The 27,787-nt window shown below is 35.5% G+C and overlaps 1 protein-coding gene across 10 annotated transcripts in view; it reads right to left on the reverse strand.

The window, feature by feature from the left end:
• EML4 (EMAP like 4) overlaps positions 1-27,787 on the reverse strand; it is a 161,772-nt gene that overhangs the window by 89,554 nt on the left and 44,431 nt on the right. For 3 of the 10 annotated variants that reach the window (XM_019827640.3, XM_019827634.3, XM_019827635.3), the window contains exons 1-2: positions 11,833-12,359; positions 2,104-2,286 (exon numbers count right to left, since the gene is read on the reverse strand). In XM_019827640.3, coding sequence (XP_019683199.3) covers positions 2,104-2,286; positions 11,833-11,899 — 250 coding nt within the window. In that variant the 5' untranslated portion in view covers positions 11,900-12,359. Of the gene's footprint in view, positions 1-2,103; positions 2,287-11,832; positions 12,369-27,787 lie in introns of those variants that run through there. The other 7 variants (XM_019827638.3, XM_019827639.3, XM_019827633.3 and 4 more) reach the window with 7 other exon arrangements.

Below are 27,787 nucleotides of genomic sequence, written 5' to 3' on the forward strand. Positions count from 1 at the left end.
GGAGCAGATCAACCCAGCCACCTAAGTCTCCACTATTAACTACCTAGGCCTAGAGTGTTTGAAGGTGGGAAGTATAAGAATGGGAATCACATTGTGTGTGTGTGTGTGTGTGTACACACACACACACACATATACATATATATATATACATATATATATCACATCTTCTTTACCCATTCATTTATTAAAATACAGCATAGGGAAGGGAATATAGTCATTAATACTGTAATAATGTAAGGTATGATAATGTATGGGAACTATCATGGAGAGCACTGACTAAACAGAATTGTTGAATCATGATACTGTACACTTGAAACTAACGTAACACTGTATGTTAACTATACACTTCAATAATAAAAATTTAAAATAACTTAAAAAAAAAAAAAAGAATGGGAACCACACAATCAGAATGCACCACTTCAATGTTTTCAAGGTGACTCAGCACTTCCTTCGTATGTCTATGGTCTCCTATTTCTAGTCGTTCCAATTACCCCTTTTTTCACCGGGAGGAACTGTCTTACCTTCTTAGAGAGCATCACTGTCTCCTGAGGAAAAGTGGTAAGGAATCGAAGTTCCAGCCCTGACAACTGTGAATATTTAGTGACCCCCACATAGTTTTAGCTCTTTTCAGTCTATCCCAGAAGAAGGAGTCTTCTAAGACCAATAGTTTCTTACCTGTGCTACAGTTCTTGTCCAAACTCTCAGGAAACCTGCCTCATCAATTCCCACCCCCTATTCATGTTGGCATTAATATCTTCCTCCATGCTGTCTTTTGTCCTCAACTTATCTTTATCCTCCAGTCTATAACATCTTAAACAATAAAAATTAAATTAAAGCTGACCTTCAATTTAACATCTTCTTTCTTCCCTCAGGCCTATTTTTTGAAGAGTGACTATAGTTGCTACTCCCAATTCCACAATTCTCGTCAACTGTAATTTGATTTGCAATCCTACCACTCCACTACAATTGCTTGTGGAGGTTTCTAGTAACCTCATAAATGCCAAATCCAAGGGTCACCTCTCAGTCTTTGTTTTATTCAATCTCTTTGTAGCATCTGGCAACATGAATCACTTTTTCTTTGCTGAAATACTAGAGCTCCCAAGAGAACTATCCTGAGCCTTGTTCTCATTTTACATCCTCTTTCTATGGCTCCAACTATTATCCATAAGCTGAATATTCCCAAATTCTTCCTGCTAGCCAAGATTAACATGAACACTAGACCTATAATTCAGCTATCTATGTGTCTACCTCCACACCATATAACTTCAAACTCAACATTCAGAAACTGAATTCATAAATATCCTCACTTTGCCCACTGCCAAAATGGGGGATAGTTATGCCTATGTCCACCTACTCTACCAAAAAAATCATAAGATATATGAAATAATAGATTCAATTGCTTAACATAAAAGAATTTAAAATTCTTTCTGGGTGGTTGGAGGAAGGGAAAGGCCACACAAAATCTGCTCCAAACTCAGAATAATAGCATTCTAATGACTGTTTCTCTCAACCTGTGAAAACCCTTAATATCTAGAAGTTAAAATTAACACGGTACTGGGGTTGGTAATAAGTTTCAGAGCTTAAATTCTTCAGAACTTTTCTCACTAATGACCACAGAAGGCTTAGAATAAGGTTGTTTGAACTATGACTTTTATCATTTCTGTAATGGTAAGAGGACTGACTCAAAAAGTACATGGGTGCCTATCTACTATGTTCAAGATACAATGCTAATTAATTACTACGGGAGACACAAAAAGAAGATTCAATTCCTGCCCTCAGTAAATTTGTTATCTAGTTGGAAAATACTAAATTCACACAAATACTATGTGTTTATGTACAATCAGTGTATGTACTGTATGTATGTATGTACAATCAGTGGTATTACAAAAATATTCCTACTTAAAATAATAAATAGTAAACTTTCAGAATTTCTTGGGAATGAAAAAAAAAAAGGCAATGTAACAAACTATAGTTACAGCTAATCCAAAAGACAAACTATAGTTTTATATTCTTGGTTTAATGTCACTGATAAAATACACAAGTTTTACACATTATTGCAAAGTAAGCTGCAAAAAGCAAGACTTTTCCTACTTTAACAATTACCTTTACTTGGAACTGATTTTTTCACTGAGGCTACATGATCTTCGGAGATTGCAAGACGCCTCAAAACATCAGCCAAAGCTGCCTTTAGCACAGTGATTTCATCTTCTTGTTGTTGAACTCGTAACTCAAGAGCTGAGAGGCGATCTTGAACGTCGGAAGTACTTGCAGCAGAAATACTATCATCTATAAAATGAAGAAGATGGGTTTTTTTTTTTTTTTTTAAGTAAACTGTTCAAGAAAGAATCTAACAACAAATAAAGAGATCTATTCAGGGGTGCCTGGGTGGCTCAGACGTTTGAGCTTCTGACTCTTGATTTTGGCTTAGGTCATGATCTCACAGTCATGGGTACAAGCCCTGAATTGGGCTCTGTGCTGACAGCATGGAGCCTGCTTGGGATTCTCTCTCTCAAAATAAACCAGCAAACATTTAAAAAAACAAAAAAACAAAAAAAGATTCTCCCTTTCCCCATCTCTCCCCACCCTCCCACCTCTGCTCACACTCACTCTCATGCTCTTAAAAAACAACAAACAAAAAAAGGAACATAAAGAAGATCTATTCAGGTAAGTCTTTTAAAAGATGACAAAAATTGGGGGGAAAAAACAAACCCATCATTTTTACACAGATTAACTTCTGTAAATATTTTCCATAGCTATTTGAATGAATTAAAAATAGTAAAAGTTAATATATCTGACATAAAACTACAATTATGAAAAATTTCCCCATGATCAAATTTTCCCCATTATTACACTATAACCTTAACTAGTTTTTTCATCAAAATTTTCTCTAAATAGATCACTTTGGAGACTTCTGGAAACTTGCAAGATAGTCAACTATCCAAAGTATCCTTTAAACTACCACATCATTATCCTACTTCTCTATGAAAATAAAAAAGGAGTACAAATCACTTCACAGTTTTGCTTTATGCATAAGACTGCGAACCACTCACCTTCAGCATCAATGATCAGAAAGCACTCTTTATTTCTGTCTTTACTATTATACTCCCGAAATGCCACAAGATATTGCTATATATTCTTTTTTCTTACCCGAGTCCCAACTCTTGAAAAAGAAGTGTGGTTTCTATAAAGCACACAGCTAATACTTATTTGTTAGGTATATAACAACAACAACAACAAAAAGACTAAATAAAGATTAACTATAACATAGCAATTACAAACTACTTCCAAAGCTATGTAACTTTAGAGCACACTGTTAACAGTTGGTCAGTCAGAACCCAAACATATAGAAAGATCAATAGCTGTTGGCTAATGCACTATAAGCATGAAAATTCAGATTCTTACAAGAAGTATGGTTTGGACCAGAGTTTTATAAACTGGGTCAGTTATTCACACAATAAAGGCATAGTGTGCCATTTTTCTCCTACTGAGAGAATGTGTTATCCATCTTCTTAAAAAGACAATTTAACTCAAAGTTTGAGTTAAAACAATTCAGCATTTAAAAAGCAAGGCTATCACCACTTTGTTATGGAGCCGTAAACAATATTTATGTTTAAGATCACATATGCCAACAGACCTCTCAGGTATACATATGTACTCTCTTTTTTTTTTTTTTTTAATTTTTTAAACATTTTTGTGAAAAAGAGAGAGGAGAGAGAGAGAGAGAGCGCAAGAAGGAAGAAGGGGAGGGACAAAGAGAGAGGGAGACACAGAATCAGATGCAGGCTCCAGGCTCTGAGCTGTCAGCAGAGAGGCCGACATGGGGCTCGAACCCATGAACGGTGAGATCATAACTTGAGTCGAAGTCAGACGCTTAACGGACTAAACCACCCAGGCACCCCACACTCTCTTCTGCTTTTAGAGGTATTTCATGCACAATCTTTGAGAAGTACCAGTATAGAATGAAAATTTATCTTCAATTTAGACTTTAATAATGATTGTATAATCTTAGGCAAATTCTCTGAACCTCAATTTCTTCATCTTTAAACAGGTTATGAGGAAGGTGCCTAAACATGTTTGATACCCAACAAATGTTAGGATACAACAGAAAAGTACAATAGTTGTAATTTGAGTGCTTTGGGTGCATTTGTTACATAAAAGGAGTTCTGTCAAACTGAGATGCTTAAGAAAAGGACTAGTAAGAACAATTCAGTCTCTCACTTTAGAAATTTTAATATTTGAGGCCTCTTTCATTTCCACAGTGGCCCAGCTGAATTCTAGCTGACCCACACGCTTCGTGCGTTCTATTATGTCACTATGATTTTTGTCTGCCCAGAATGCCTTCCTATTTTCCTTCTTCTGGTTGAAAGAAAAGCACCTCTTCTCTTTTGTGGAACTCTACCATTTTCTGAAGTCCCATTAGGGCTGTTAATCAATGATGCCTCATTCTCCCCTCTACCACCCTGCACTATTAATAGGTTAACCATACAAAACGGCCTTTCAAGTTGGTAAAAAAATATTTACTGGCAATTTCATATGGTTTAATCTACTACTACTTACAGGAGTGGTTGTGAGATGTGGGCTAGGCCAAATGGAATCCTCCCAAGTTTCCCAGAGGCAGAGCTGTAGTCCATCCTTCTTCCTGGTTTGCTAACTAAGGACACAGACCTAGGGCCATTAGTGACAGAGAGTCTTAACCGCCCTGAGATGCAGTTCTAGTCTCTGAAATCCAGGACCTTCCATTCTCAGAGTTGCTCTAATATTCCTCCTAGCTAATTATATCTACTAATAAATTCCCTTTTTGCAAGCCATTTCTTGTAAGCCAAAGGTCCTGATGAAGACAGTAAATAATATGGATGTGCCATTCTACACTGTTCTCAATTTATGAAGGATGAGTTATATAATTAAATTGCAATCACAAACAACATATTTATGTGATTTTTATAAATACATAATCTTAATTATTTTGGGAAAGCAGCAGAGCCTGGTGGAAAGACTATCAGACTATAAGGTCAAGGTTATACAGCATTTTAGTACTGACATGGTACTAGTTTTCATTTTTGTCAAGTCATTTAACTTTTCTAAACTTTTTTTTCTTAGTGACTGAGGTTTTTATTATGTGAAACGTGAAATGAAGGGTGGTTCAGCTTGTAAAAATCCTACCATGACCTGCTAGATACTGTGATAAGACACAAGGACAATTTTTCAAAGGGCATAACAAATACAAGGTTAACTATTAACAATGTCCTGCGTTTATATTGTACCTTTCATATTATTACCTTATCCCCCTCCTCACACTATCTATATTTGATATTTGAGGAAATAGCTCAAGAAGTTAAATAGCCTTGCCCAAGGTCACCAAATCAGTCTTGATACCTGAGACTCAAACACAGGACTCTTGGCTCACAATTTAAGAGCCTCTTTAGTGTATTTCATGTTACATTCTTAACAATAATCACAGGAGGACCAAAAAAATGTATTTTTTTTTCCCACAAAGCTACTAAAGAGTTATAACTACTGAGTGATATAATCATGTTTTTGTTTGAAAAAGGTAATTTTGGGGGCGCCTGGGCGGCTCAGTCAGTTAAGCATCCAACTCTTGATTTCTGCTCAGTTCATGATCTTGTGGTTTTTGAGTTTGAGCCCTGTGTCAGGCTCTGTACTGACAGCTCAGAGCCTGGAGCCTGCTTTGGATTCTGTGTCGTCCTCTCTCTCTGACCCTCCCCCGTTCGCACTTGGTGTCTCTCTCTCTCAGAAATAAACATTAAAAAAATTAAAAATACATAAATAAAACAAAGCCTCATATTTATATATGTATATATTGTACACATAGAAAAAAGTCTAGAGGGATACACATCAAACTGGTGACTGGGTTATTTCTGATTAGGAGAATGAGATTGGAAAGAGAGGAGTAAAAAGTAATTTTTGCTTTTCAGTGTATTTCTATATTACCTGGAATTCACCATAAAAATGTATAATATGTTAATCTTTTTTTAAGTTTACTTATTTTGAGGCAGGAAGGGTTGTTGTCTTTAACACAGCCTCTTTTCGTGCTCGCTTCGGCAGCACATATACTAACACAGCCTCTTTTCTAGCCTTTGTAATCAATGAGTAAAAATTTGCATTAATTGCCTTATATTCTAGCATGTTCTTAAAAAAATTTTTTTTAACATTTATTTTTGAGAGAGAGAGAGAGAGAGAGAGAGAGAGAGAGAGAGCATAAACGGGGGAGGGGCAGAGAGAGAGGGAGACACAGAATCGGAAGCAGGCTCCATGCTCTGAGCCATCAGCCCAGAGCCCGATGCGGGGCTCGAACTCACGGACCGCGAGATCGTAACCTGAGCTGAAGCTGGACGCTTAACTGACTGAGCCACCCAGGTGCCCCTTCTAGCATGTTTTTTAATAAAATTGGAATACTGTGCATGGAACAAACTTGCTTTAAGAAATCAAGCTCCAGAAGCAATGCATTTTAGCTTAAGATTAAGTAACATATAGGGGTGCCTGGGTGCCTCAGTCGGTTAAGCGTCCGACTCTCAATTTCAGCTCAGGTCATGATCTCAGTTTGAGACCCACGTGGGGCTCTGTGCTGACAGCGCAGAGCCTGCTTGGGATTCTCTCTCTGCCCCACTTGCTTTCTCTCTCTCTCTCTCTCCTACCGTTTTACAGATAAATAAACTAAGACTCTAGGTACTCAAGTGAATTACTCTTGGTCAAACAGCAAACTGGGGTTAGAATTGCTCCCTGAGATGACTCTAAAAAATCCATCGCTCTTCTCTATTTTGAAAACTTTGTTCTTATTTTTTTCTCTCATGATCTAATGCACCACACTCTCTCTCCTTCACAAGACATATCTGTTCAGTAAATAGAATATGTCTACTTTCTGGGAGCTTTTTACACTTCCTTTTCCTAATGTAAGTATACATTAGCTCCTTTTCCTTATACCACAATAAGCTCTCATTTCTTTGCTCCTTTTCAAGATAGTTTCTAGCCTTAAAAGTTACTACAAATGAATCTTCAAGGGTTGTTAAACTCATTGGGGGGGAAGGGTTGAGGGAGGTGAATGGAGAGAGAACGGAGGTCCATAAACCTCTTATCTATCAGTCTACTCTTATTTGTTGGCATAAGTCTCTTTTATTAGTGGTGTAAGCAAATTTATATGTAACTAGTAGACTTCAATATCCAATATTATAGTGTTAAAACTACAATGATAGCTATTCATTATGCTTTTACAATGAATCAGTTAATTTGGCTTCTGAGTTATTCAGAAATACATTACCTTTGCAGAGATAAACATATTCTATTCTAAATATCCAAAAGTTGGCAATCCAGCAACACATCAGAGTGAGACATGCCTATATATTCTAGTACCTTTTCAATGCTAATGATTTTGTGTAAATCTTTCTAAAGTAAAATACTTTCTTGCCTTCTTGACTGAGACATACAATTCTAATTTAGCCACTTCTCAATGGCTCAATCTTCATTGAGAATACTAATTACTTTGTGCTACAAGTACTGTGACAGAATGATGCACTAGAGGCTATTATATTTCTAATTAAATAACTCAAAGTATTACATTTTCAAATTTCTAATCTTTCTTGATACCTTTTCTGCTTCACTATTTGCAGTTAGGATTAACTATGGCTGTCTATAGCAACATTCTTTCCCAGTCTAACTTCCTAAATTATGGGATACTGGATAACCAAGCTTTTTGTTTATAAGAAAATAATCTTTAAAATTAGAACTTCTTCTATTTAAAAAATTATATTAGAATGTATATTATATACACATGCATTATATATATGATTTATACAATCTAAACAGAAAGGGAGGGAAAAAAAAGCAGCCTTGGACCTAATATTAGTGTCACTGGAGACCCAGAGGAAGAGAAAAAGATTCTAGCTGATAAAAATATGTAAATAATGACTAAACTTCCCAAGTTAAATTAAAATTTACAAATTCATTAAAATTAAGTATATAATGAAGTTATTATCTCCACCACACACAAAAATAAAATCCAAGTAAATTAAAGGATTAAAGATAAAATTATAAAACCTTTAGTAAGTAAGAGAGAATATCTTCATATTTTGGAAGTGAAGGAGAGGTTCCTAAATGAGACACAGAAAGCACTACCCATAAAAGTAAAGACTGATACTTATCTACATTAGAATTCAGAATGTATGCACACTAAAAGACACGATAAAGAGAAAAAGCAATTTACAAACTGGGAGAAGATAGTTTTAACACCTATAACTGGTAATGAATTACTATCCTGAATAAAGAATTCCTGCAAACTGGTAACAGAAAAATTGGTAAAAATCTCGACTAAGCATCACAAAAAGGAACAAATGGCCAATGAACATATGAAATGAGGCTCAAGCACCTCATTAATAATTTTGGAAAGCAGGGGCACCTGGGTGGCTCAATTGGTTAAGTGTTCAACATCAGCTCAGGTCATGATTTCACAGTTTGTGAGTTCAAGCCCTGCATCAGGCTCTGTGCTGACAGCTCAGAGCGTGGAGCCTGCTTCAGATTCTGTCTGTCTGTCTGTCTCTCTCTCTCTGCCCGTCCCCCACTCACACTGTTTTTTCTCTCTCTCTCAAAAATAAGCATTTAAAATAATAAGAATAAATAATAATTTTGGAAAGGAAAATTAAAGCCATATAAAATACTATTTTATACTCACCAAACTGGCAAAACATTCAAAGTGTGACAATATCAAGTGTTCCCAGGGATACAGAGTAATGTGAACTCTCCTACATTATTGCTAGGAGATATAAACTGTTTCAATGACTTTGTGGGGAGGAGGGGGGGAACCCAACCATGGCATCATCTGGTAAAACTGAAGATGCACACATCTTATGACTCAGCAAGTTCACTTCTAGGTGTATATACCCTATCCTACAGCAGGACTGGCAAGCGTTTTCTGTTAAAGAGCTAGATAAATATTTTAGCTTTGCAGACCATAGAGCCCCTGTAGCAATTCCTCAGATCTGCCTTTATAATACAAAAAACAGCTATATATAAATATGTAAATGATTGGGTATGGCTATGTTCCAATAAAACTTTACAAAACAGGTTATCTACCAGGTATTCCCAGTCTCTGCTCTTGCACACATATACCAAGAGGCATGTTCAAGAATGTTCACAACAGCATAGTTCAAAATAGAAACACTGGAAAAAAATCTAAATGTTCATCAACTGTAAAATGGGTAAATAAACTGTGATACAAACATTCAACAGAATAGTACCGAGTGGTAATGCAACATCATGTATGAGTCCAAGGAATATACTGATAAGCATAAAAGGCAAGTCAGATAAACTTTATAAAAATTCAAAAAACACAAAAATAAGTAACATATTATTTAGAATAAAACTATAAAGAGAATAATATACACAAAATTTGTGACAATAGTTACTTCTGGTGACAGAGGGCAAGGGCTAGTATAGGGAGGCATCCACAGATAACATAACATCTGTATCATTAAAAAAAAAAAAGAATTTTGGAGATGAGTAAATTATAGTTGGTTTCCTCATTTCATTTTTTGGAGAATCATCTTTGCACATTAAATTTTCCAAAAGAGATAAAAAGCGGAATTGTACTTCCAAAAAACTCTGAGGTTTTATGTCATAAAAACAACTAAATAAGATGGTTTTTATGACAGTTTGAGGCTAATGGTAGGACCCTTAATTATTACCTATAAATCTCTGGGGGAAAAAATAGTTCATTTCAAAGAAGTATATTATTCAGTACACAATACCATTCAAAGAACAAATATTAAAAAATGTTTTAAAATAGTCTATGATCTCCCCTTGTTAAAAACACTTATGTTAAGGCACTGGCAGGATTTACTGGGTAGAAAGACAATGCAAATTGGAAGATTAAAGGAGCTAGTAAGGATGAAGAAACATGAGAAAATAGTAACAATACCATGCATTGTTTACAGCTGAAAAAAATATGGCACTAGCTTAAAGGACTATAAATAGGCAACTGATTAAATGGTTGCACTATGGTATACTATGTACTCTTAAAAAGGATGATGTATATTTATAATCATAAACAAGTTTATTAAGAGTGACCACATACTATGAAATACAAAATATATAGACAAAAAATTTGCAAGGCAACAATTACCGTGTATTTTGTGTAGAACTGTATATCTACAGGTATACATGTACATACAGATACAGAGACACTAGAGGTAGGTCTCAGAGAAGTGGGATTTCTGAGGATTTTTGCTGCCTTATACTCTTTTAAATGAATTTTCTGTGCGCACGTGCGTGCACGCACACACACACAATTCTGTGTAAATAAAATTTAAATTATTTTCTCAGAAAAAAAAAGCAAAGTTAATTTAGGCTGTGATGTAGAATTTTCAATGCAAATTTGGTTAATTTATAGATTTTTATGCTTCATAAGAACAGAACCCCCTCATGAGAAGTTTCATGGGGCTGGGAAGAGGATCTGGAAGAAACAATTTTGGCCAATGAAAGCATTTCTGTAAAAAGTATGAATATAAATGAGACTCAAAAAGAATATTCTCAGGCTAAGAAGAGACACAAAAATCAATACAATACATTCAAAGGAAGAGCTGGTCTTTAAAAATTATTTGTTTATAACACAAAACGCAATTACAAATGATTTGCCACGTTAGTAAATTCATATCAGAAGGAATTTAGCAACTTAAATGATTTTTTTGTTTTGTTCTAAATTGGAATTGGTTGTCTTCAAATATTGCATAAAGACAGAAATACTTAAGGACTATATCAAGAAGTAATGCACTATGTGTTCTACAACAGCTAAAATTTATTTGTGGAAATAAACCAAAGAAAATATATTCTAAAAACACAGCCGCTCACAGGAAGATATATTTATATTTATGCAGGAATTAAGGTTTCCTATTTATCATAATATTCTATTTCAAAAGTCACATTTTTCTCTCAAAGTTTTAATTAAGTAAAGCATTTAAATTGCTAAAACCTTGGATATTTTATTTTGCTAGTAAATGACAATATCAATTACCTCCAGTTAGCAATATGATTCTATGAAAGTAAGACTGGCTTCTGGCTTCAATGAAATAACACAAATAATGTTGCTTATTTTCCATTTTTAAAACTAAGTGTTTTTCCTTGTAATACAGTCTTACTAAAAATTCATCTACTAGCATAAAAGAGAAACTGTGTTAAGTAAAAAAACAAAAGAAAAACAAAGCAAAACACACACACACACAAACACACCCTGAAAAATATTTTTGCTACAGTACTCTGAGCATGGTGGCTGGTCCCAGGGACAGACTTTACTTTTTTACTTATTCTATCACCAGGATTAATTCACAATTAAAATGGCTCCCCCCCCAACTCTTACTTAATTTAACAAAAAAAGAATTAAAAACAGATAATTCTGCTTTTGATGAAATTTTCTGGTTAGACTTCATAGAAGCAAACATCAAGCTTAATTACATAATTTATGATTTGCTATTAGAGAGGCATTTTTGAATTATTTTCCATTAAAAGCTGCTGTTTTAATTTTTTTCCCTCAAGAATAGTGTAATGGCCATCCTTTGTGGGGGGCAGGGAAAGAACAAGTTGAGCAAAGCCCACTCTGCCCTCACAAAAGGATTATATTTATTTACATAGTGGGTTCAGTCTTAAATACTTTGTAAAAGTATGTAAGCAAATATTTATGCCATTACTGACACATATATTTAAAGAGAGGAGGGGGGGGCGGGGGGGGGGGGAGAACAGATCTAGGTTCACTCCCAGTCCTCAGACTTCTTTTGTCATGAGTAAAGTCTGTGAGACAGGTTTTGAATTCGCGGGAAAGGAAAGATACGTTACCAGTGCAGAAGTTCGTAAGTGTAGAGGAAACACACACTGAAGCGAGACCAGGCAAGCTGTCTTCCATTCTTGCCACCTACGTTACAAGCAATATAAACCAGTTCTGTCTACGTTTCCTGCTGCCTTCCCAGATAGTTCCAGAGCAAATCCCAGCTCTCTAAATCTCACGACATACTTTACATTCTGAGGAAATCCTCCCGGTCCAGATGGCCTACCACAAAGCACTTCTATGTTGGCACAAATAAAAATTTCTTAAGATAGCTCTTCTCCTGTCCCTTTGCTCTCTGAAGTAAAGTTTTCTACTTATTTATAAAGAGAGACAAAGACACTAAAGGAGAGAGAGCAAACAGAGCATGCAGCCAAAAGGGGGTAAAGATACAGACAAAAAACTTTGGCTGCTTTGGGGAGTGGCTAAACTCCAGGCATAGGCAGAAACACATGAATTAATACACCACATGAATGAATATTCATTACAATAATTTGGTTGTCCTCAGACTTTTCTGATCTTCTTTTAATTGATTAAGCATAAGGTGCAACTGCTTCAAATACAAAACTCAGTTTTTGCCTTTTGAAACTGAAACACAAAATAAACTCAACAGTTTCTATAAGTAACACAGTTAAAGCCCCCAAAGTATTTTCCTCTACTAGGAAATAAAAAAATTAAGAATGTGTGTGCAAAGTGGCAAATCTCATTTCCTTTTTTCCTTTTTGTTTTGAATAAAATAAAATCCACCGTTACTTTAAAGAAACTAAAAGAATTATCACTTTTCAATCATTTTTGAAATTTTAGTGTTAAAACTAACATGGCTGATTCATTATAAGCATTATACTTAAGTGAGATGAATGTACAATGAGAACAGTCATTTTTTCTTAATTCACTTAATTTCCCAAATTACTGTAAAATAGTACAACTGCACGAGTAATAAACAATTTTTAATGCTTATTTATTTTGAGACAGAGCGAGCAAGCAAGCGAGCATGAGCAGAGGAGGGGCAGAGGAGAGAGAATCCCAAGCAGACTGTGAGCTGTGAGCACCTTGACCCCACAAACTGGGAGATCATGACCTGAGCCCAATCAAGAGTCTACAATGCACTGAACTGTGACCATGAGGTAGTGAAGATGGAAGGGGGAAATAAATGGGTGAGGGGTGGAGACAATGTTGCGGAAGGATGATGATGGGGTTTTTGCTCCAGATAGAAGGGCAATATATTTTCAGGGTTTGGGGAAAAAAATCAACAACAGAGTGATGTGTACTAATATGAAAGGACATACAGGAAAACTCTAGTTAAAGAAGATGTGAAGGGCTAAAATAGAAAATACAGCCCAGGGGTTCCTGGTTGGCTCAGTCAGAAGACCATGGGACTCTTGATCTTGGAGTTGTGAGTTCCAGCCCCACACGTGGTGCAGAGATTACTTAAATAAATAAAGCTTAAAAAGAAAGGAAGAAAGAAAATACAGCCCAAAGAATGAGCCTTGAAAAGGGACACTGTTTTATCTAAGAAGAAAGAGGATGAAAGCAGGCACAGATGTTTGTTTTTACACCAAAATTTTTAATCTGTAAAGTAGGAGACAAGGTTGCCTGCTAAAAAGAGCTGGTTAAAGAGCTAGAGCTGAGTGTGGAATGTCTATACCATCTGACACATCATACTGCAGGATATTGTTAATTATCTTTTAATAAAGTTACATTCTAAATTCCTAACTAGATTGCAAAGTCCTCTAGGGGAGAAGCTATTTCGTTTTATTTTCCTCTACACCTGGAAAACACCATTAGCACTGGTAACTCTCCAAACACTGGTTGATTTATTGTGGACACACTGTAGAATCAACAGCAAAGACAGGACTAAACAAGGGGCGAGCCAGAGACCCCTTTTACCTTAGTGACATGCAGAGTACTGGGGTCGCTTTAGAAGAATAGAACCCCCACATGAAAAGTTTCATGGGGCTGGGGAAAGGATCTGGAAGAAACAATTTTAGCCGATGACTGAATGAAAAGACAGGTTATCTCTCATTGCCCTAAATATTTCTTCCTTTTTTGGCTTCTTCTTTCTCTGAATATCCCCTTTTCCTCTTTTGTTCCTGGACTTTGAGATTCTGTCTCTCCTTGCCTTTCTTCCCCTCTCTCTGTCACAATATGCCCATTAAGTATATTTTTGTTATTGCTGTCACAGTTTTAGAGATTTAGCCCAATCAAGAGGTTAGATATTTTTGCACTAAAAGGCCTCAACCCAGGACCACAGACAACTTATTTCACTAATTTTTTTGTTATGAGTAAATAAGCTAAAATGCCTATATCTCTCCATTAAAACAAACAACCCACTCTCTTCCCCTTACTGATTCCTTAGACAAACTCAATGCTTTCTTTATGTATTTAGTCCTAAACTTACTCATTCACATTTTCTCTCTCCCTCTTCTCCCTGCCCCCCCTACCTCTCCTGGTGAATCATCAGTCCTTGGCAGAAAATATAGTACCTATCTTGCTTTAAGAAAAATATTCTACCATGTATGTTTTTATTAACAAAATTGTTCTTAGAATATAAAGTTCATGTGTAACCAAAATTTTATTTAGTATATATACAGTGGTTAAGAATATAGTGCTGAATTTAGACTACCTGGATTCAAAAACTGGTTCACCATTTACTAACTGTATAACTCTGGTCAAGTTTCTTAACTTCTCCACACCTCTGTTTCTTCATCTTTAAAATGAGTCTAAGAGTACCTAACATATAAAATCAAAGAGAATTTAATTAGATAAAAATCATTAAAAAACACTTAAAAATGACAGCAAAATAGTGAAAGTCTTATGAATGTTAGCTATTACTAAAATAATTACTAAGATTCTAAAATAAAGGCCTGGTAAACCCACACCTAAATTGACTAAATTCTCAATGTTCAGTAAGATCTGCAGGGTCAGGCACCTAAGCAGTAAAGATTTACTGGAACAGTCTCTGAAAAGTCAGCAGAAAGAGATGCTACATTATTTTACTAATTACTTATTCACCAAATTCCATTTCATCATCAGAATGTTATAAACTGGGGGATGCCTGGGTGGCTTAGTCGGTTAAGTGTCCAACTTTGACTCGGGTCATTTGGTTCAGGAGTTCAAGCCCCACATCAGGCTCTCAGCTGTCAGTGTGGAGCCTGCTTCGGGCTCTCTGCTTCCCTGTCTCTCTGCCCCTGCCCCACTCTGTCTCTCAAAAATAAACAAACACTTAAAAAAAAAAAGCTAAATTGGAATTAGCAGATTAACATTTAATGAACTTCTAATTATATGCCATTCATTGGATAAGATAGTCTCCAAACCTAAAAAGCATGGATGAGTGGGGGAGAAAGAAATGTAAACAAAGTGTAATACAACACTTGCCCTGATAGATTTATACAGAAAATAGTGAGACTCAAAAAAGAAAATCAGTCGATTTTTAATGGGAGGGAAAAATGAAAGTTTGGTCTCTGGAACAAGTTATTTAAATAAAATATTGATGAGAATTTTCAGAAAAATTTAGAAAAGCAACGCAACTGGAGAGCTATGTAAACATATAAAACATCAGGCAAAAATATAACTTTTTTTAAAGCATTTTTTAAAGTTTATTTATTTTGAGAGAAAGAGAGAAAGAAAGACATCCCAAGCAGGCGTCACACTGTCAGCACAGAACCCAAAGTGGAGCTCAATCTCACGAACCTCGAGATCACGACCTGAGCTGGTTAGATGCTTGACCAACTGAGTCAACCAGGTGCCCCCCCCCCAATAGAACTTCTAAATAATAAGTTTACAGATATAACCCAAACAATATGATTCTAAGTACTAAATATTAAAATGTTATATAAGCTGTAAGTATACACTTTTGTCAAACAAGTAGCATTATTGCTTTAAAAAATAACAGATTTTTAGATTTCTGAAAAATACTTATTCATCCTAAATTTTATTGAGTGACTAGTTTCTCAGGCACCTATGTTAACTCCTAAGGACCCAAATTCAAATTCAGTTCTTCCTACTTCAAAAAGGAAAAAAAAATTTAAAGGCACAATTTGGAAAAAAATATTTGGAATCATACAAGAAATATGTAAATATATCAATAAGAAAAGACGTCGACCTGATCAAAAAATGTGAAAGAGATGAATAGGTAAACTTCTGTTTATATGGAAGGTGGGAAGATGGATCATCCTTACTAGTAATTAGGAACATACAAATTAAAATCACAGGCTACTATTTCATATCCATTAAATAAACAAAAGTTGTAAATTCTGGCAACACTAAATGTTGGCATCAGAACTTCCATATGTTTTGAAGAGAAGTGTACATTAAAAAGCTACACTGAAGGAATAATCCAGCAAGATTCACTAAATATTAAGATCTACTTACTGAGCAATCCAGCAACACTAGTCTCAAAAATAGGTCAAGGACTTGGATAGACATTTCTCCAAAGAAGATACACGAACTGCCAGTAAGTACACGAAAGTACTTTCTCCACAAGTGGAGAAAGAATCCTCGTGCGTTGCTGGTGGAAATGCAAAATTATGTAGCCACTGCATAATACGTCCTGGTGGTTCCTCATAAAGTTAAACATGTGATCCAGCAATTCCACTTACAGGAATTGAAAGCAGGGACTCAAACATATACTTGTACCCCAGTGTTTAACAGTAACATCATTCACAACAGTGAACAGGTGGAAACCACCCAAATGTCTATCCACAGATGAATGGACAAAATGTGTATATACATACAATGGAGTATGATCCAACCTTAAAAAATAAAATGCGGACACATGCTACAATATGGGTGAGTCTTGAAAATATTATGCTAAATAAAATAAACCAGATACAATGCTGGTGAGAATGTAAATGGTACAACCACTTTGGAAAATATTCTGGCAGTTCTTCAAAAAGTTAAACATAGATTACTATAAGACCCAGCAATTCTCTCCTAGGTATACACCTAAGAGAAATGAAAACACGTCTACGTAAAAACTTACACATGAATGTTCACAGCAGCATTATGTATGAGAGTCAAAAAGCAGAATAACCCAAATGTGCATCAAATAATGGATATCATTCATGTGGTATATCCAAACAATGGATTATTCAACTACAGAAAGGAATGGGGTATGATACATATTACAATATGGGTGCATCAGGAAAACATGCTAAGTTAAAGAAAGATGCCAGTCACAAAGACGACTTATTATGCGATTCCATTTATAGGAGATGTCCACAAGGGGCAAATGTGTAACAGAAAGTAGATTAGTGGTTACCTAGGGTCTGCAGGAGGAATGGAGAGCAACTGCTAAAGAATACAGAATTTCTTCTCTGGGTGCTGAGAGTAGTCTAGAACTGATAGTGGTACAAGTTACACAACCCTATGAATATACTAAAAACAACTGAATTGAGTATTTTAAATGTGTGAACTGTATGGTATATGAATTATATCTCAAACAAGCTGTTGCCAAAACAACAGCAAACTCCTCATTTAATAAGTAACAAAAACTTTCATAATTTAAAATGTAAATTCACTTAGAAGTCTTAAGTAGAATTTAAATTTTCCCAAAAGTATAAATGATGGCAGAAGACAACTGGGGCATAACTGTGTATCTGAAAAGGGCAGATCACCTAAAAGAATAACCTAAATAAGGGTACAAATGAGGGAGAAGAGAAAAGGTGGAGTTGTAAGGACAATTTCACCTTTTTCATAATGTAGCCTAGAGCCAGCATTGCTTAATAAACTATTAATCTGTATTTACTCAATTGTCCAAAGAATAAAAATGTAATGACCTTTGTAACCAAAGATCTTATTTACTGTATCTAGATGTGTTTTAGGATTTTTTCACATACTGTGAGAGATATGGGCTAAGTAGGACCAAATCTCTCACATAGTACTCTTGTAATAGGAATAGGTGCAGACTTAAAAAAAAAAAAAAAATGGTTACTTCCTATAAGCAAGGAGAGGAAAGATAATTGGCTAGAGTAAAATCTGCAGTTGTGACTGCTGGCATTTAAGATCTGTTCAAAAGCAAAAAGAAAACAAATTGTTGAGATGATTAAACTTTACACTGCTGAAAGCATGTCTTTACAATTACAAATGACTTAGCCTCTTCAGTCAGCAGGACAGAAAATTAAAAACAATTTTTACTGTTCCTATGGGCTAAATAAAAATATGAGAGCAAACAGTAGCTAGGATGTTAGGACACAGGCAGTTAGTTGTACTGGTACATTTGTGAACTGCTACAAACTTTCTTAAAAGTAATCTGGTAATATCTATTTAAAATTACACACACACTCTTTGATCCAACAATGTATGTAGTAAGGAGAGAAGGGACTATATAAACAAGACTTAAAGGTCTATCAAAATGAGAACAGGTGAACGAAATGGCTCCTAAATATGAAATATTATACACTATTAAAAGAATGTATCATATGTCTATCAATGTGGTGTGAAGGTTATCCATGGGAGATACATTAAGTGAAAAAAGCTAGTTGCCAGTAAGCAACAGATAATGCACAGCCATTGTACACACAGTGTTATTTTATGTCCTGTTTTTGAAACAAACAACAAAACCTGTTCATGTAGAACAGGGGTCAGCAAACTTTTTCTGTAAAGGACCAAAGAGTAAATATTTTAGGCTTTGCAATGTCAAAAGAACTCTGTCCCAACTATTGCACTCTATTGTAGCAACATGTCTACAAACGAGCTTGGCTATGTTCCAATAAAACTTAATAGACACTGAAGTTAGAATCTCATATAACTTTCATGGGTCATGAAGTATTCTTTTGATTTTTTTCAACCATTTAAAAATATAAAAACACACTCTTGGCTCACAGGATGTACAGATACAGTGGATTTGGCACGAGGGCCATATTTTGTCTACCTCTACCACAGAAGGATACAAACTAAACTATTAACAAGGGTTATCTTGTACAAAGTTTGATTTGTTAAAATGTGCAAGTACATATTTATAATTTACAAATACATAATTTTTAAAGTATCTCTTCTAAGACAGGAATCAGTTTTACTGACAAAGTAAATTTTATTAATAAGGCTGAGACTGGCCTCCATAATCAGAATTGGCAGTGTATTAATTTTATGACTTTATTTCTCCATGGCTACAGAAAGAGAATAAGAAGGAGACAATAAGCAAAATAGCTTTAAATTTTTGTTTAGTGCCAAATTAGAGAATCCGGCATTTTATTGTCCTTCTTGCTGCACAATCTTTGCTTATGTATAGTGAAGGTTCTCAAGCTGGTAGATATGATACAGAAAAGACTACTCAGACTTCTAGGTGAGGGCAGACAGGTTTACATTTTCAGAAAACCTCTCCTATTTCCACATAAAGAATATTTTTTAACAAAATCACCAACACATTGTATCCCAAGGATTTGATATTGTTGAATAAGGAACTGAGAGACAGGAAAAAAAGTTATTTTCTAAGCTTTTACCATATGTCCAACACTTTATTAGGTATATGGTAGGATATAAAAGTGATGTAGGTTAAGATGTGGTCCTCTCAAAGAACTTTCAAAGATGCAAAAATCCCAAAAAAGAATTAGCAAACCAAAAGCAGTAACATATAAAAAAGATAATAAATCACAACCAAGTTGACTTTATTGAAGAAACTTACATTAACAGGAAAAAAAATCATTAATTTCAAACAAAAGGCATTTCATGAAATTTAAAATCCGTCAAAACAAAAACATTAAATACTATGAACAGAAGGGAACATCCTTAGTCTGATAACAAAGGCATTATAGCAGATCACATTTTCTGCATTTCTCTCTTGCACTAGCTGGATACATGCATACATAAACATAGATGTGTTCTTATACTATGACGGACAGACATTCCTTTCAGCAAAAAGCAGGGTCTGTGCTCCCTTTCTCTTGCATCTGGTTGGGGGCTTGTGACTGCTCCAATCAGAGTATAGCAAAAGTAATGCTTATATGACTTCTGAGACTAGGCTGTAAAAAGGATACAGCTTCTTTTCTCTTGTTTGGGAATGTTTGCTTTAGGAGAAACCAACCACCATGCTGTGAAGAAGCTCACACTAGGCCACATGGCGGAGACCACCTCTCCACAGGTGGAGAGGAAAGGAGGCTCCCTGCAAAGAGCCAGCATCAACAATCAGACATATGAGTAAATGAGTCTTCAGATGGTTCCTCTCTCCCTCTGCCTTTGCATCTTGCAGCCAAGGCTTCAGACAACACAGAATAGAGATAAGCCTTCCATGGTGTGCCCTACTTAAATTCCTAATCCACAAAAACAATGATCATAATAAATGGTTGCTCTATGCTATTAAAAATTTTTTTAATGTTTATTTTTTGAGAGAGTGCAAGCGGGGGAGGGGCAGAGAGAGGGGACCCAACAGTAGCAAGCCCTCTGTGGGGCTCAACCAACCCAGCCACCCATACACCCCATAGGCCATTAAAATTTTCTTAAATGAGGGGTGCCTGGGTGGCTCCGTTGGTTGAGTGTAGGACTTCAGCTCAGGTCATGATCTTGTGGTTTCTGGGTTTGAGCCCCATGTCAGGCTCCATGCTGACAGTGCAGTGTCTGCTTGGAATTCTCTTTTGCTCTCTCTTCTTCTCTCTCTGCCCCTCCCCCCACCTGTGCTTTCTCTCTCAAAATATACTTAAAACTTCTTTTCTTAAATGTGTGTTTATCTATTTGGTGGGGGGGGGGGGAGAGGGAGACAGAGTATCCCAAGCAGGTTCTGTGCTATCAGCACAGAGCCCAATGTGGGGCTACATCTCATGAACCATGAGATCATGACCTGAGTCGAAATCAAGAGTCGAATGCTTAACCAACTGAGCCACCCAGGCACCCCATATGCCATTAAATTTTTAATTGATTATGCAGCCATAGTAAGTGCAACAGGCAAACAACAACAATTTAAAAATAACACCATCATATTTAATGTTGGAAATACTGAGAGCTTTCCTTTTGAGATAGGGAAAATAAACAAGGATACCTACTCTCACCACTTCTCTTTTATACTGCAGTCCTACTCAGTTCAGTAAGACAAGAGAAATAAATTAGACATTAGAAAAGAATAAAACTATCATTCACAGACAACATGATTATGTATATAAAAATACCAAAAATATATAGACAGCTGATTAGAATTAATAGTGAGCTTAGCAAGGTTGATGGATACAGGTCAATACACAAAATCAACTATATTACTCTATCCTAGAAACAAACAGAAAAACAGTGGCTTTAAAGAATATCATTTACAGGAATACTAAAAAAATACCTAGTAATAAAAATAATAAAATGACGTTCAAGACTTCTGCACATAAAACTAGTAAATGTTGTTGAGAGAAATTAAATACCTAAATAATTGGATAAATATACCAAATTCATGGATTGAAGACTCAATGAAAACATGCCACTTTTACCCTGATTTGGAAATTTAATGCAGTATGGAAAAAATTTCAACACTTTGTGTGTGTTCATGCACGCATGTGTTCCTGTGGATGGAATTTGGTAAGCTTATTCTGAAGTTTAAACAGAAAAGCAAAAAGTCAAGAATAAGTAAAACCCTCATGAACAAAAGGAAAAATGTAGGTGCACTTGCTCTACTACATAGCAAGACTTATTATGAAACTACAGTAATTAAGACAAAGGTAGACAAATAAACCCATAGAACTGAAAAGAGACTCCAAAATTAAGCACACTCATATACAGACCAAAGGCAGTACTTTGGAGAGCTGGGGAAACAAGATCCATGCCAATAAATAATGCTGGGTCAGGTGGATCTGCATATGGGGGAGGGGAGGGAATAAAACTTGACCCTTACCTCAGAACATATACAAAAGTCAATTCCAGATCTAACTGTGAAAGACAGAACAATAAAGCTTTCAGAAGACAGTTAAACAGATACGGAAATCACTATTGATAAGGGAAAAGATTAATATCGGGACCAACCTTAAAACTGAGAATGTCCATTATAAAAAGACACTATTAAAAGTGAAAGGGCACGCCAGAATAGGAGAAAGCAGTTGGAACATAACTGACAAAGGGCTCATATCCTGAATATACAGAGAATACTTATAAATCAACCAGAAAAAGACAGTTGTCCGATACAAAAATGAATAAAAGAGTTGAACAGGAACTTTAAAAAAGAGGACATCCAATTGGCCAATAAATATGTGAAAAGATGCTCAACCTTATTGGTATTCAAGAAAACGCAATTTGAAACCATAATAAAATACCAGTACACACTCATTGGGTGGCTTAAATTAAAAAGACTAACAATACCTAGTGTTGGTGAAGATGTAGAACAACGCAAACTCTTAGAACTGCTGATGGAACTATATACTAGTACAGCCAGTATGGAAAACTATTTGGCATCACTATTAAAGTGGGATAAACACATTCCCTACAACTCAGCATTCCAATCCTAGGATTATACTCAACAGAAATATGTGTACCAAAAAATATGTACAGGAATCAGAGCAGTATTATCTGTAACAGTCAGACACTGGAAACAAATAAAATCCATCAATATTAGAACAGACAAATAAACTGTGGCATATTCATATAACACAGTATCATTCAGCAAGGATGCTGAACGAACCACAGCTACACAACATGAATGACTCTCAAACAGTACTGAGCAAAAGAAACCAAACACAAAAGAGTGTATGTTTTAAGATTCCACTTACATAAACCAGGTAAAACTACACAATATTGTCAAAAATTAAGATAGCAGTTATTTTCGGAGATATTGGGGGGGGGGTAATAATTGGGAGAAGAGGAAAGGTGTAGGGTCTTCTGGGGTATTGGGTATGCTCTCTTTCTTTTTACCTGGATTATGATTACATGTATTAAGTGTCAATAAAAGGTTTTTAAATGTGGAGCTCACACCCTCAATATATGTAAATTCTTTATGCATGTATTACTCTGCTAATATGTTATGAACATTATAAAACATGTAAAAAATAGAAATCTGGAAAGTATGGATAAAAATAAGCATCTTAGATGTCCTGCTAATTACAGCATCAGTTTCATACTTTCATTAGAGTTTGGTGTATGTATGTGTGCTGGAAAATAGCATTTTTATTTCTTTCAAGTGAAGGAAGTATTTTAATCTTGATGTTATAACTTTTTATTACTTTCACAAACATTGCCTTATTTTCCCAGTTGGACTTAATCACCAAGATGCTTATAATATTTAAATTTTATGCAGGCCTAGAGTGGTGAATATTAAGACCTGACAAACCACTTTTTCTATCATTAGCTAATATTTTAAGGCACAATATATATATTTAGGGAAAGAATCAAACATATTTCAAACAAGTCACCTGAGTAATTTTGACTTTGGAGAGATGACTTCTTATCAAACCTGACTGGATCACTAATTTTAAACCTATAATGTGTCTGAAAAACAACCTGAACAAAAATATAAAACGGTCTGTGCCATTTTCTTCTTCTCCTCTGCTTATTGACATCTCTTAAATCTCTCGTTTCTTCAAAGAAATCTTTTTTAAGACACATCTATTTTATGAGAATCAGATAATACATAAACATACTTAACAAAGTACAAGTAAATGGCAATATGATGCAACACACGGAGAGCGAATGGGAGAGAGCTCCACTGTAAATTCCCGCGTGGGACTCCCACTCCTCCTTAGGTGACAGAGGACAAACTGACAGACTGACGAAGCATGTGAATCGTTCTATCAGATATTGGTACGGCTTAATTTCTTTCCTCTATCTTAGGTCTAAAAGTAAATACAAAAATTCTAATATTTTTTTTCCCCGCATCAGCAATAAATCATTTTACACACTTCACTCTGAAGAATACTGTCTTGGAGGGCAGCCAGGGAGTGGCCAGATCAAATTTGCAATTTAAGCAGCTCATCCCCTGGTGGTTACATGGAGGATGGATTTAAGGCAAAGAAACTGCTTGAGACTAGAAGGAAGCAACAGATAAGAAGTTGTGAGACCTGTTCAGGTTAGAGGTAATGGTAGCGTAAACAAGGCAGTGGCAACATAAATATGGCAAACTATGTATTTGATATGGACAACTGATACTTTTTCAGTTATACGGGTGACATGTGCATTATATGTAAATAAGGTCATTTTTATAGAACTCTGATGATTTGAATGATCTAGAACATACAGTATGAGTGAAAATAAAATGACTATTCAAAAGAAGCTTCAAAACATATTTTCATGACATCCCTCACCACCGCCTGCCCCCCCTGCCCCCCCCCCCCGCCCACATACACACAAACTGCCACCTCTAAACTCTTCTTATAATAGAAATTACGAAGCAGGCTATCCCTGGCCACAAAGAAGTTTAAAATGGTCCTGTACCAAAACAAAGCAAAAATCCAAACACATAAACACAGATTTGATTTTTTAAAAAACTTTGTTACATGAAATCTGTTATTTTTTAATTTGGGAAAACTAAAAGAAAAATCAAAGATAAAAACTAAAGCAAGTTAGGGATGCCTGGGTGGCTCAGTTGGTTAAGTGTCTGACTTCATTCAGGTCATGATATCACTGCTCGTGAGTTTGAGTCCCATTTCGGCTCTCTGCTGTCAGCACAGAGCGTGCTGTGGATCCTCTGTCACACTCCCCCCCCCCCCAATTCTCCCCCCCTCCCCTGCTCTCTCTCTAAACTAAATAAAAACATTTAAAAAAATTATTAAAAAAAAAACTAAGTTAAAGATTTGCAGAACTTGGAAATTAATAAAGGAGGCCTTTTGAAAAGCTTTTCATCTATTTCCTTATGAAAATGGTCTCTTCAACAAATGGGGTTGCTGCTGTAATTAATCAATTCAAGATCTACAACTAAACTTCTTGGCTTCAGAATTCACCTAATTCACTGTGAGTTCCTTATTGACAAGAGCCATCACTGTTTAAATGATGTCACTGATCATTTAAACGTTGTGTCTCAGGTAATTTTTAGGAAAATACATACAAACATTACCCAATTGCATTATACCTATATTAAAGGTTTTTGGTTTTTTTTTTTTTTTTAAGTTTTCATTGACTGAAAAAAACAAAGGCAAAACCATTACCATTCTACTGGTTGAAATCCAAAACTCAAATATTCTTGTTGTCAAAGTAAAGCATCCTCAAAATTTGAAAGAGCACCCATGTACTTCTAGTATGGAGTTTTATTGTGCTATTTAGACAGGAAACAAGTGTGAGAGGCTGACACCAAGTAAATATGATATGGCAAACTTAAATCTCCTTTCTCGTACCCTTCTATTCTCTTCAGATCAACTCAGGAGGATCCACATAAATGAGAGATACAAGTAGTAATTCTTAAGTGTAGAATACATGGGATATCCTAAAGCCCACTCTGCAAGAGGATGATACGATCTGGATCTCCCCAGATCTGGCTCAAACCCATAAAATCATCCCAGGATCAACTTAACACTCTAGGAATTTTCCAAAAATCAGATGAATAGAGCCCAGATCAAATTCCTCACGTCTTCCCCAAAGTAAATCTACATTTTCAAAAGTCAGATCAAGCCCAGATCATTTTTTCTGCATTCATTTTGCTATAATATTTGTTGATAGAGCTGATACTTGGACATATGCTCCCACCAATGTAGCAATCAAGCAATGTAGTTCAAGTTACCTAACTGCTCATTAAGACCATGAATGTATGCACACACAAACATGACCAAATGTCCAGAAGCATATTTTAAGAATCCCCAGAGTGCATCTTTTTCATGGGCAGAAAGCTCTGTTTAGGTCTGTATTATGTAAATAACTTAATTCAAGCACTGTAAAGCCTAAAAGATAAATGTTAGGTTTCAGGTATCTAAAGTTACTATATGAAAAATAGTAACCATCTGTTTCCACAGAGGCCAAACAAGATGAAATATACTCACTATATAACATGAAGAATGTAGGCTAGATGGGATTTTTTTTTCTACAATAAAGGTTAATTCTAGGAAGAATGAATCTTGACAATCAAGAACTGCTTTCTCTGAAAAATCTATTAATAAAACAAGAGACTCAACTAACTGCCTTGATGGATTAAGTATAATTCTCTATCACTGTAGAAGGACTCAAAAACTATCTTCTGTAAGACTCTGTATCCCTACAATTAGAGAATTCAATTTGTTTGACCAGCTAATTATGCTCCAGCTAAGAGAAAAATTTGCAACCACCACTTATGTAAGTATACATTATATTAGCAAGTGGTAGTGCACTGGCTACTGCTTTTTAGAATCCAAAGGAGTTACACAGCAAAGAGGAATAAAAATCAGAGTAAATATGTAACACACATATCTAGTCTTTCTACTTGACATCAAAGGTTTCTAATATGCTTAAACTTGTAGGTAAACTTTAAACAGGAAGTTTACTCAACTCAACTCTGAGAATATCTGTCAAAATACTGGTAAAAAATGAAAATTTACTTAACAAAAATGTTTCATCACAATTGAATGTAACTTTTCCCCTAACTTCCTAATCTGTTCCTGATACAGAACTAAAGTCAATCTTTATTCCTTCCAACTTCTTTCTCTGCAGTTTTAACTCTTAAGGTTGTGTGAATCAGAGGGATGGGGTAATGAACTTTACATATAACCAATTTCAGGCAATAAGCAATAAAATGTGACTGGGTTCAATAGCTTTCGTCAATTGGGAAGCAACTTACTTGCCCATGGTTAAAAACAGTGGTCCTGTCATTCAATCAAATATCAAATACTCATTAATTATCAGGCTATTATATAAGAATCTGAACACTTCACATGTTTTAAAAAAGATTTTTAAACTATATACACTAGCAATTATTGCAAAAATATATGAAATAAAAAAATAACAGGAAATATATGAATAGTTGTGTTTATGCTGGGTTGTGGATGACTGTTTTTATAATTACCAAAAAAAAAAAAATTCTCTTTTTCCTCTGAAGATGTTAGTGAGACTATTAGGAGTAAGAGTTGTGAAAACTGGGGCACCTGGGTGGTTCAGTCAGTTGGGCATCTAACTTCGGCTCAGGTCATAAATCTCGCAGTCCGTGAGTTCGAGTTCCACATGGGGCTCTGTGCTGACAGCTCAGAGCCTGGAGCCTGCTTTGGATTCTATGTCTCCCTCTCTCTCTGCTCCTGGCCCACTCATACTCTGTCTCTCTCAAAAATAAATATTAAAGAAAAGGCAGGGGGGGGGGGTGGCGCCTGAGTGGCTCAGTCGGTAAAGCGTCCAACTTAGGCTCAGGTCATGATCTCACAGTTCATGGGTTCAAGCCCTGCGTTGGGCTCTTTGCTGACAGCTTGGAGCCAGGAGCCTACTTCAGATTCTGTGTCTTCCTCACTCTCTGCCCCTCCCCTGCTCACATTCTGTCTCTCTCTCTCAAAAATAAACCATTAAAAATATATATTTAAAAAGGAAGAGTTGTGAAAAACTAAACCAAAGTGTGACTGGATAGGTGACATTATATAAAGCAGGTTGAAAAGGTCCACACAGGGAAGTTCTCAGATAAGATATGCTAACAGGAATTCTTTACATTTTCTGACTATCCTTTAAGGTAAAAGGATCAGAAAGAAAATTAATTTAAATCTGTATCTGATTACCTGCAACTTACTTTTAAGTTTATCAGAAAATAAGACATTGATGATGGATAAACATGGGAAAACCCAATTACAGCAAAATGTTAATTACAGAATCTAAGTGGTGGATAAATATGTGTTCACCGTAAATTCTTTCTTCTTTTCTGTATATTAAATGTTTTTCATAATAAAACAGAAAAACTATCTGAGGTAGACACTTCTACGGGAAAACATAAATTGCAGAGTACTCTGGAAGTTTTGTAGGGAAATAAGAATATTATAATAGCGGAGTTTTATGGAAATCAGCTTGAATATATGATTTCAATACCATTCTGTTAAAAAAATTTAATTTTTATATACACTATTTGAAGTTACAGATTCTTAGATCATGTAGCATGGCGAGTCTCCAAAGTTGACTCCCCTCCCCCTGCAGTAATCATGCGCTTGG

This window comes from Felis catus, chromosome A3 (assembly GCF_018350175.1).
Source record: "Felis catus isolate Fca126 chromosome A3, F.catus_Fca126_mat1.0, whole genome shotgun sequence".
NCBI lineage: Eukaryota > Metazoa > Chordata > Mammalia > Carnivora > Felidae > Felis > Felis catus.